The sequence below is a fragment of the Gossypium arboreum genome, chromosome 10 (assembly GCF_025698485.1).
Source record: "Gossypium arboreum isolate Shixiya-1 chromosome 10, ASM2569848v2, whole genome shotgun sequence".
NCBI lineage: Eukaryota > Viridiplantae > Streptophyta > Magnoliopsida > Malvales > Malvaceae > Gossypium > Gossypium arboreum.
This window is the reverse complement of record NC_069079.1, coordinates 115,652,349-115,664,473: the sequence shown is the minus strand read 5'-3', so window position 1 is coordinate 115,664,473 and position 12,125 is coordinate 115,652,349. Positions and strand designations below refer to the sequence as shown.

The window sequence follows — 12,125 nt, the reverse complement described above, 5'->3', positions numbered from 1 at the left end:
GAAAAAGAAAAAATAGATCCTAACGGAAAATTAGCGGAGTTGGCTGAAACTGAAAGAGATGATGAGAATTTAGCTGAGTTGATTGATACGAAAATTAATTTAAAATTTGAGATCGAAATATTACTGTTTGGTGATGAAAACAAAATATTTTTCACAATCAAACATCACAGCGGTTGGGGACAAAACTCATTCATAAGCTACAAAATGAAAAGAAAAGAGAAATGGTGGCCTTACAAGAAATAGAGGGTGTTGCACGATCTTATTTTCAAAGATTGTTTTCGGTAGGAGGTAGGGGGAACTATGACCACCTGTTATCAGGGATCGAGTGTTGTGTCTATGCGGAAGACAACCAAAAACTTACAGCAACATACACAAGAGATGAAATTACAGAAGCAGTATTCGACATGGGGCCTACGAAGGCATCAGAGGAAGACGGATTCTCAACTTTATTTTATCAGAAATGTTGGCATATTGTTAGAGAAGAACTCACCTCCTTTTGCTTACGAATTCAAAATGGGGATATGAAGGTTAGTTCAATTAATTCTACCAATATAGTACTTATTCCAAAAGTTACCAGCCCTTCTAATATGACGTAGTTTTGGCAGATCAACCGATGTAATGTGCTTTATAAAATTCTGGAAAAGGCAATAGCAAATTGATTTTGAAGAGTTATTGAAAAATATATTGATGATGCGCAGAGTGCCTTTGTGTCAGGTCGATTAATATCAGATAATGTGCTATTAACCTATGAAATATTGCATATGTTAAAACAGAAGAAATTGGGGAAAAAAGGGTATATGGCAGTTAAACTCGATATGAGTAAAGCATATGATAGGGTTGAATGGAATTTTATAAAGAAGATAATGATACGGGTGGGGTTTGATCAAAATTGGGTAGATGCTCTTATGAAATGTGTAACAACTGTTTCTTATTTAGTGGTCATCAATGGGCATATTGAGGATAAGTTTCTACCAACCAGAGGACTTAGATAAGGTGATTTGTTAAGTCCGTTCTTATTGCTTTTATGTGGCGAAGGTCTATCGAGCCTACTGAGACTAGCAACGAATGGAAGATTCTTAAAAAGTGTTAAGGTTAGTAGAAGTGGCCCACAAGTATCCCATCTATTATTCGCTGATGATTGCATATTATTTGGAAAGGCAACAAGCAAGGGTGCAAATCTATTCAAAGACATCCTACGTGAGTAAAAATTTTGCTCGGGTCAATGTGTTAATTTCAACAAATCAATAGTATTTTTTAGTAAAAACACATCGGAGGAAGACAGGAGACTGGTTGTCAATTTATTGGTGGTCTGTAGTTCGAATGAACCAGAACGTTACCTAGGGTTGTCGAATATGGTGGGTCAGAGAAAAAATGAATCTTTTCAAAATCTGAAGGACCGACTCAAAAAACGTATTGATAATTGGAGCAACAGGTATTTATCTCATGGTGGAAATGAAGTATTTATAAAGGCCATTCTCCAGGCTATACCAACTTACACGATGGCTTGTTTCTTATTACCTAAAGTTCAATGTGATGTATCGTTGCGAGATTCTAGTGGCAGAAGGGACATGGAAAAAGGGGAATTCATTAGTGCATTTGGAAAAACCTTTGTTCCTTAAAAGAAAATGGTGGTTTAGGTTTTTGAAATTTTGGTCAATTTAATATTGCGTTATTAGCCAAACAGGGTTAACGCCTTATTAATTATCCAAATTCTTTATTAGCTAGAGTTTTAAAAGCAAAATACTATCCACAATCAAGTTTTCTAAATGCAGAGTTAAGAAATTTACCTTCACTTACCTGGAAGAGTATTTGGGAAGCAAAGGGACTTTTCAAAAAAGGATGTGATGGAGAGTGGGCAGAGGGGACAAAATTTCTATCTGGGAAGATAGCTGGATATAGGGGATCGATACAGTTGACGAACATAACAGATCAAATAATGGGCAATTACAGTTAGTCTCGGATCTTATTGATACTACAAACAGAAAATGGAGGATAGCTTTGATTAATAGTACCTTTCAAGCGAAAATTGCTCAGAAAATTCTACAGATCCCTCTTGCAGAGACTGATCACGAGGATACTCAAGTTTGGAAAGGAGAATTATCTGGCGAGTATTCAGTACACAGGGCCTATAAATTATTACAATATGCTATTTCGAATCCTAGTAATTATTTATTACAGACCGAAACTAAAGAATTTTACAGGAAATTATGGAGCCTACAACTACCTTCAAAAATCACAATCACTATTTGGCGAATTTCCTAGGATTTTATTCCTAATCTTGCTATTCTCAGGTACAGAAAAGTCATTTCACACGATAAATGTCCCCGTTGCTGTTCCTGGGCAAAAGACAGCCTTCATATCTTCCATAGATGTCCTACAACAATAGAAGTTTGGCAGTTTTTACATTTATCCTGGGTCATGAATAATATGAATTAAAGTCTATGGGAGTGGCTAACCTAGGTACTCAAGAGAGGTAACAACGCTCAATGCCGACTCTTCTGTTATGCTTTATGGTTAATATGGTTTTCCAGAAATCAGTTCATGCATGAGGGAAAAAATACAACAGGAAGAGTTTTAACACAAAATGTACATAGGCATATGGCAAAATATGAAGGAGTGAAAGTAATGAATATCCCTGTTAATATGAACAGAAATTACAAAATCCAGAAGGACATATCGAGAGTAATGATCCATTTCGATGCAACATTTGATAGTAGAAACTTCAAATTAGCGATAGGTTTGGTGGGTTGGGATTTGAGGGGGGAACTACTGGTTTTAAAGATGATCATTCACAACAATATTTCCTCCCCATTTGCAGCAGAAGCGTATGCATATTTAGAAGGCACAAAGTTAGGGATCTTACTGGGAGTTCAATCGGCTAAACTTATGGGGGACTCCAAAAAAATAATAAAAATGCCAAATGACTTTAACAAATAAATTAGTGATTGGAGCTATTATCAGAGACATTCAGAATAAGAAACCTTGTTTTCAAGATATTATCTTTCAGCATATTCACACATCAGGGAACTTGCAAGCACATAGACTAGCAAAAGATGCTCTTGATAGAGGAGAAACCTTTTACCTGATGGGAGAAGAGCTGAATCGCCATATTTTCGCTTCGAAGAGAAGATGGCCAATAAATCCAGACTAAAGGAGCGTTTGAGGGAAATGATTTCAAAAGAAGATAGAAAGTAAAGTCTTATCCTCGGAAACTGCTATCGTCAGAACGGATTGGATTTTGAAATGACAAATCGAGAAAATTAACGGTATCTAGCCGTTTGATCTGACTGGGGTAGATATTTAGGTTCCTTTTTCTTCCTTTTCATTTATTGCTTTTCGTTTCCATTAAGTTACATTTTAATTGCTGGTTAGGCGGTATTCACTATCAACATTATAGTGAGGCCGAATTTGCTTTTAGTTTTTGATGTAATAGGTCTGGGTCCAATGGTCTGTTGGGCCTCCAATTGTTTTCTTTTATTTTTTTCCAATAAAATACCCGGACATTTTATAATAAAAAAAAAACATATTTTAATTTCTTTCATCAAAAGAAATGAATTAACTTAAAACGGATTTCGTCTAATTATTTACAAACAAAATTCAAAATCCAAATGTCAAATACTTGTTGATTAAGCCTGATTACCAGTCCATGAACATTGAACACCGATAAGAATGCCATTAAAATACTTTTAAAATGTAATTAAACTATTACTTGAAATAAGTATTTCATATTAATTAAATAAATAATTACATCATATATTAATCATTAATTTGAATTAATCATTTTTACTAAATCGGCTGACATTTACCATGAATTTGAATTTGACTGTGTTGAAATATATTTTTTCTTTTATTTAAAAATTAAAGAGAGATTATAAATAGATTTAAAAAGGGTATAAAATTATTTTGAGATAGAAGCTTTCCAATTATTAACATTATAAATTTTTTTGTTAAATTTAGTGGTGTGATATTTTGAAATTAAAAAGAAATCGCAAGGTAACAATATAACTAAAAAAATTACATGATAAATCTGAATTTAACAAATAATTTTATCATTGTTAACAATTAGACCTGAATTTTAAAATCTGAAAAAGGAAAAAACTAAATTTCAAATTTAAGAAAAGTACATGAACTTATGACATATTTTAACATATGCTTCAAGCTCCTGAACATGCGGAGTTAGAGTTTGTTTAAAGTTCCATATCATTGCTGGCATTCAAGCTCAATTATTTGTGCTTTGATTCTTACATTGAGAATTTACAATCCTAATAAAAGAATACAAAATATATATTTTGAAAATAAAAACCTAAATTTGGTTGGGGAGTTATTTGAGTGAAGCATTAGAATACTCAAATTCCTTAAACTCAACTCTACAAGGGCTAACCAAACCAAAATAGCTTGTGTGTAATCATATTTTCTATTTTCATACTCTGTTAAATACACAACAGGTCCAAATAACAATCATTTACAACCATTTAAGGTAAGCCAAAACAAAATCTTTGTTGCTGTACAGGGATAAGATAATACTACTAAGGCAGCCTAAAAAACTCGTATACTAAATTAACCATATGTTAGAACCCAATGCCAAATGCAATTATCTATTACCTTATTTCATCATTTTGCAATATGCCTAGGTCGAATCCTAAGGACGGATCAATCCGTCTTATGCTATGTGCAGGCTCGTGTTACGATCCTAAACTGCACAGTTAAGGGACATGTGAACTTCTGTAAACTCACTCTTAAGTTGACTCCATCTCGGAGAAGGTAATGTTGAAATTTAAAACGCCACAGGAAAATGTGTGAAGGTCTTACCATGGCTCAGAGTTATTGCCAAGATAATTTCTGACATACCATGGCCGGGTCCAACCTTCCTCCATTGCAATGAGATTGAGACGTACAATCAATTTCTTCACAGCATCTTCTTCTAGGTTGCTAACTGGATCTGTTGACGGATTTTGTGCGGAAGAACTCTGAAAATAGTTCACTAAACATGTTTGTCCCAATTCTTCAAAACAGAGTTCGAAGTTGCATATTAAGGTGTACCATGAAACTTACCTTCATGTCTTGATACAATTTGAGAAATTTCAGAGCCTGCTCGTACAATCCACAATGATAGAGGAGAATGCTATAATCTCTCATTTCCTTCGGATCGGTTCTTAGAAGAATAAGGCGTTCACATGCTGGAAATATGGTAACAATTTCATCATAATAGAAGTACATAAACCTTGACATTACATCAAAATGCATTGAGCCATACAACTTCATGAGCAAAACGACGACGAAATTTTACCTAAAGCAGGTTTGAGAAAGGAAATTCAAAAGCGGAGAAAAAGGATAATGAACTTAATCGCTGAAACCAAAAGCTTTGAACTGACACAAAAAAGAAGGAAGACCAAATGCTAAAACTGGAAATAGTGCAAATAATTTTCTGAACCCTTTCTGTTGCAAGGAATGAGAATGAGAGAAGGAATGCACAATAATAAATTTCAATTATCTTTACATTTATTGATCTTGATATGTGATAGCTAAAATAAAAAAGAATTTACTCATGCAACACCATCTAATCATACCAGATAAAGCACGCCTCATATCCTCAAAATGAACACTGGTCCAGACACCCCGATCTAGCCTATGTTGAGCAGCCTTTGCAGATGCAAGCAGATAGCCACTGTATGAAATAAATGTGAAATCATAACCTAGAACTCCAAAATAACATCTAAATACAGAAAGAATTGAAATATAGATAAAATACCTATCTTCAAAGCCATTAAATTTATCTATACAGTTAGCAGCATTTGCGGCCCTTAAGAATAAACTATCAGCAGCACCACGTTGAAATGGCCAGAAAGCATCCTTTAAATTTCTTAAAATCTGCAATCATGAAACTATCTGAGCAGAGAACAGATAACAAAAACCAAAGGTAAAAGATTACAAAATGAGGAGAAAATGCAATATCCATAACAGAAATAGATTAAATAAAAAGCTCAAAGTTTGAATGTATTGAAGATAAATCTCCCACAAATACCCAAAAAAAGAAAAAGATTAGCTTACCCGTACAAGGGATGTCATGTTGGAACTTTTCATATAGATTAAAAACAAAGTGTATACCAAATTTGCATGCCAGTTAAGACCTTAGTTAAATAGATGTTGAAATCTCAAAATCCCACCTTTAGCTTCATATGAAACACAGGGGAAGAGACTTGCAAAAGAGAAAGGAGAGAATTAATTAAATAGTTTGCAATCATTTAACATTTTGGTTTCTTTGGTTCTTTGTAATGTAGGAAGCTGATATATATTTTTTCTACTTACGTTCCTTCTGTCTGTGTCTGATTATTTGATATCAATTAAGAAAACTGAAAAAGCACAAGACAAAGATATAATAAAAACTTATTGGAAAAATAAATAACTAGAATTTGTTTTCTTTTCTCATTTCAGCCAGGATTTAATATTAAAATAGTAAGAAGTAAAGAACATAAAAAGTTCACGAGTATAAAAGTCACCTCCTCCAATAGCATTTGTACGGTCATTATGTGTGGCTGATCAGACTCTTTGCTCTTTTGCTTATCATAGGCTCTAGGAAGACCATGAGGATCATGTGGAAAAAAAATCTCAACATCGAAATCCAGAAGGCCCCACAAGCGAAGCATTTTCAGAATCTCTGAATGTATCAGTGAAAGCATTACAGCAGAACCCGAACGATGTGTCAAAACCTGCTCAAACATAAGATTATTTAACAAAACAAACACTACAAAATGGTACACCCTTCTGAAAAGAGTATAGAGTCATACACTAGAAGGCAAATTTCATACCGAGTGAAGATCAAGGGCTTGTGGCTCTGCTTGATTATTGGCAGTAGATCTTCGGAAGCCCTTAGAAGAAGTGAATGGATTGACCAATTAGAAAAAGAAAAAAGATTAAGTAAACAGTTAAGCAACCAAGTTACTGAAGTTCAAAGAATTTGATCAATTAGTAACTAAAGGAGACAAAATGTTTCATCTCATATATACAACCAGTGAAGCACAGAGAGGCTACGTCATTATGACACATTCTGCAAATCTGAGATTTAATGAAGAAGAAAATTCATTACATAAATTTTGCATAATTCCTTGAACTTAAAAGAGTAAAAATTAGATAGTACCTTTTTGACATATAGATATTTTTCTATGCTCTCCAAAAAATTCTGCCTTGACGACCTACATACTGAGTTATAGTGGGAGCAGTAGCCCATTGAGAGATCATCCAATCTTTCGAGGAATGCATCCACCGGCAGAGGAACGGAAGAGTGTGACATGAGAGAATCATCCTCTGCTGCTATATAAAGAGATGTTCTCCCCAGATCAACACATCTATTTATGCAGATACTTGTTTCTCTCTCTATATCAGATAACTTTTGAATCTGCGAAACAAAACTCTTCCTCGCCTCCTGTTCAAAAATCAATTAAAAAAAAAAATGTTAGATTAACATATGACTAAAATTCTCATCGCACTTAAGCTCTCAATTATTATTTGATTTTTTGGTAAAAAATCCCATTGGACTCGAATATAAAACCAGGACATACTTTCGAAGTACCATCCTCCCCAAGATAAAAAATTAATTTGAATCGAAAGTGTTGTAGTGCATCTTTCAGACCTGTATTTAAAACCACTACAAACGTTCCAAAACGATTTTATTTTATTTTGCACGCTTTTTTCTCTTTACTTAAACAAAATTAAATTGAACAAACTAAAACTTGAGTAATTGAATTTTAAACCAAACATATATAGGTCACCAAGCACAAAAATCGCCATAAGTACATCAATTCCTGACAGATAACATAATTATTTATAACTGAAAAAAAAAATGGTATCATACCAAAATAATCCATAAAAAAGGATCAAATAGCCATAATTGAAATTCTTCAATCGTACTAAGGAGGCTCAATTCACATAAAAATCTCTCCAAATTTAGAATTAAAGAACACAATTCGATTAAGATTTATCAGGAAAAAGAAAAGGAAATTTCCATCATAGTCATGGACACTAACTCGAATCATATCATGTTTCCAAACTGAAAGTAAAAGATTCGAGCAAAATTGCTATAATCAGACACTCTTCACAATTAAGACCAAAAAAGAAGGAAACTCATATCCTAAAACTGAAAAAAAAAAAATCAAAGATCATGTAAGAACAGAGAAAGAGAGAGAGAGAGTAGTAGTAGTTACTCTAGCATGAGAGGCATCGATTCCAGTAGATTCGAGAGCATCATGCAAGGCGAAGCTGAGATCGGGGAACGATGCCGGTTGAGGGGATCCGCCACTGCACACCACACGGTAACACGGCGGAGAAGACGGAGTAAGGGAAGGAGTTGACGGGAATTTGGAGAATTTAGAAGGAGAAGGCTTAGGAATCCAATATAGAAACGATGAAGAAGCGACAAGTACTGAAGAAGCTGAACTCATCGCTGCTTCTTTAAAGGAAAACTTTCAATGTTCCTTTTTTTTCCCTTCTATTTTCCTTTTTCAACTACAAGTTATGATACAGTGAGTATCTAAGTGCATTTATTTACATATCTATCTTAACGATAGAATGACCGAATGATCCAACGGCCAAAATATCTAATGGATCAAATGAGATTTATTTTTGCTTTAATTTTGATTACGACATTTCGATTTTTAAATGACTTGATAAGAGGGCGAAAATGAAAAAAAAAAATTACTTCTAATGTTAGTAAATTATTAATAATTTTACATTTTAGTCAATTAATTTAAAAAATTTATAAAATAATCACTAAATTATTTAAAGATTTTTATTTAAGTCACTATACTGTTAAGTTATTTTTTTAAAGTTTAGCTAGTGAACTCTAAATGACAATTGGTATGGTGGATTAATATTTATCAACGAATAGAAGAACATACTTTAAATCTAAGTCGGTTTGACGGCCAGTATTGGAGATAAAAAAAGCCATTTAAATTTTGGTTCGTAAATTTGTGACGTTTAAATTTATTTTATAAAAAAAATTGAACTATAGAAGAGAAGAGAAATGAGAGCTTTTGATTGGTATAAAAGGTGTGAACAAAAAGGGCCATAAAACAACGATTTTAACAATCCAATGATTTAAATAAAATTTTTTGAATAATTTAATAATCATTTTATAATTTTTTAAAGTTGAATGAATAAAATATAAATTTTTTAATAGTTTAACTACTTTAGGTATAGTTTAACCATGTGTTGTCAAATTAACTTTTCCACTGTGGCCATGTGAAAAACAGATTGTGGACTATCACAATTCACACAGCCAATCGTTTAAGGGAAAATATGCGGTGAATTTTGTGTTAAAAGTGATAATAAGTGTTTTATCATGTATTAAAAATAAATATTTGACTCATTATTAAGAGAATTAAGTATAAAATAATTTTAAAATTAATAATTAGTATTTATCCTTTTAAACGAGCTTGTAAATTGCGAAAAATTAATAAACCAATATATAAAATTAAATACATGATTAATTTTTAATATGTAAAATTAAAAATATATTATTAATGTAATAAATATTAATCCATAATTTAAATATTTTAGACAAAACTAATAAAAAAGAGCAACCTTATTTTTTTTAAAAGTTATAAAGATATTTTGAACTTCAACCACAAAAAACAAAGACATGTTGAGGCACATTTATAAGATCCAACTTTGCTAAACAGCTATGTTTTACACGGCAGCGCCGATTCCTTTGGATACCGTGTCGGCAACCGTCCATTATGTGTCCTATTGGGCAACGTCAGAATTGACCTTATAGCCTATTGGTATATTCAAGGGTAGTGGCAAAACTATTTGTTTCCGAACCGCATACATATGTCTGAATGGTTTGTTGCGTTAAGTTCAACATTTCTATGAACAAATGAGCTAGCAGCCACCGGATCCAATCTTGATTCTCCATGTAACTCGTCATGTCCGTTGCCATTGTAAATCTTCCCCCATCATGTCAGAGCATAGCATATTTTAACAGTTTTTAACCGTCAAGATGTCACTGTTATCATGCATCCATCCTCAATCCATGGCAAAGCAGCACTTGGAGACCGTGTACTACTCCAATTAATGAGGCAATTATAGTAATTTTTTTTCAAAATTAAGGTGTCTACTATCGATAATAGTGTCTAATTCTCTTGTTGTAGATGCTTTCCAAAGAGATAAAATAGTTGGCCATAAAATGTACTCCATTCCTATAGGTGGGGATTGAACCCCCAACCTTATAATTAAGAGATAAGGTGAGCAGTCACCACACCATACATCATGTACTTTAATAAGCTAGACCATTCAATAATTTAAGAGGCACAAATTGTTACAAGTAGAAGATATTTCAAAAGAACTTATTTCATGTCAATTAAATAAATTTTTAGCCTTTTACTTTATAAATTATAATACTATATACGTGATACGAGCAGCCCGGTCCAATTAAAATGCCATGATAGAGATGAGCTTAGTTTCCCTCAAGGCCCAATCATGAGATCTAAATCCAGGCAGTTCAAGTCAAAACTCAACTTATTCGTTCAAGACTTTATCACAAAAAAAAAAAAAAAATCGTAAAGAAGAGTTGAAACTTCAAGATGATAGATTTTGGAGTTTAATATGGAGCGAGGATAAATTAGAAAGGGCTAATATTGTTCGTGGCCTTAAAATTCCAATCTATGATGACAAGCTCATGTGGAAGATGTTAACAAGTCTAGATGTTGCATTTCAAGGACCTCAATCAAACCCACACGCCTAGCCATGTGACAAATAGTCAACTTGCGTGCATTTTTGGAAGGGATCTAGGTATTTCTAGATCCATATGTCCTCCCATTGATAGAATATATATCTCTTAACTTTGCAATTCACTTTGAATCACTCAATTTCGAGTTTGGGAGCTCAAGTTATGATAGTTTTAGTGAAGATTGTGCGAGCAGAATTTCTGGATCAAATTATGACGGGAATTACGAGTATTGGGCTTTTAATTCGAGTTTAAATCATATTGGGTTTGGATTTTAGGCTTAATTTTATTATATATGAGACAAATATTATAAGAGTTTTATGTTAATAAGAAAGTTTTGTTTAAGATTACTTCTTGTTTTTAATTAAAGTTTTAGTATACTTTAGAGTTTTATTTGGATGTACTTAGCTAGCCTATATAAAGGCTCTTTCATTTTTTTTAAGGAGACAACTGTTTTCATTAATAAAGTTTTCAACTTTGGGAGTTTGTTTCTTGTGCAAAATTTCTTTCTTGTGATTTTAGAAGTGTTCTCTTCTTGATTTTCTTCAAGGAGTCATAAGAATTCATTCTTTACCCTTCAATTTGCCAATGATGATTTCTTGGAGGGTTGATTAGAGTCATTAATTGAGTTTGTTGGGATTTATATCTCAAAGGGTTCAATCAGACATTTATCCTTCTATCCATCATATACATCGGTTTATCGTTCCATCTTCCATTTTACTTTAATCTATATTTTCAGTATTTAGTTATTATTTTGAATATTTATCCTTTATTTTTTTTTGTTAAGTTTTATTATTTTTCTTATTTCCTTTGTTATTTTCTAAATTTATTTGGTTTATTCCTTTTAGGTTATATCCAAATCTTTCGAGTCGAACAACTTGAATGTGATCCTTGATCCGCTTCCTTCGCTCCAATTCCTTATCATTTGGTATCAATCATTAAAGGATAAGTTATGTTCTACGATAGTTCTTAAATTACTTGATTTTTCTAATACTTTTGAACTTGAATGTGATGCTTCAAGTATTGGAATTAATGCCATGTTGATGCAAGATAAGAGGCCAATCGCATATTCTAGTGAAAAACTGAATGGGGCACAATTAAATTACTCAACTTATGACAAAGAGTTGCTTGCATTAGTTCAAGCTCTATATGTTTGACAATATTACTTGCTACCAAATGAGTTCGTTATCCATACGGATCATGAATCCCTAAAATGGTTAAAAGGACAAGGTGAATTGAGCAAAAGACACGCTTGATAGGTAGAATTCATAGAGACATTCCCATATGTAATTAAGTACAAAGCAGGTAGAGAAAATGCAGTTTCTGATGTCTTATCTCATAGATATTCTTTTATAACTACATTAAATGTTGAAGTCGTAAGGCTTGAACATATAAATGATTTATA

The 12,125-nt window shown here is 32.8% G+C and overlaps 1 protein-coding gene and 1 long non-coding RNA gene across 2 annotated transcripts; both read right to left on the bottom strand.

Annotated features, from left to right (window-relative positions):
• Nucleotides 1-1,963: 1,963 nt before the first annotated feature.
• On the bottom strand, nt 1,964-2,550 carry LOC128281815 (uncharacterized). The gene is made up of 2 exons (XR_008272086.1): nt 2,457-2,550; nt 1,964-2,374 (listed from the first exon to the last, which is right to left on the bottom strand). It is a non-coding gene; the product is annotated as an uncharacterized LOC128281815 (long non-coding RNA).
• A 1,632-nt stretch (nt 2,551-4,182) lies between these two features.
• Nucleotides 4,183-8,558, bottom strand: LOC108486971 (uncharacterized). Its single transcript, XM_017791139.2, has 8 exons — nt 8,199-8,558; nt 7,136-7,420; nt 6,807-6,866; nt 6,498-6,707; nt 5,750-5,868; nt 5,568-5,665; nt 5,053-5,177; nt 4,183-4,967 (listed from the first exon to the last, which is right to left on the bottom strand). Exons 1-8 carry the CDS (start codon nt 8,433-8,435, stop codon nt 4,806-4,808), a joined length of 1,296 nt encoding a protein of 431 aa, XP_017646628.2. The 5' UTR covers nt 8,436-8,558; the 3' UTR covers nt 4,183-4,805.
• Nucleotides 8,559-12,125: the final 3,567 nt, after the last annotated feature.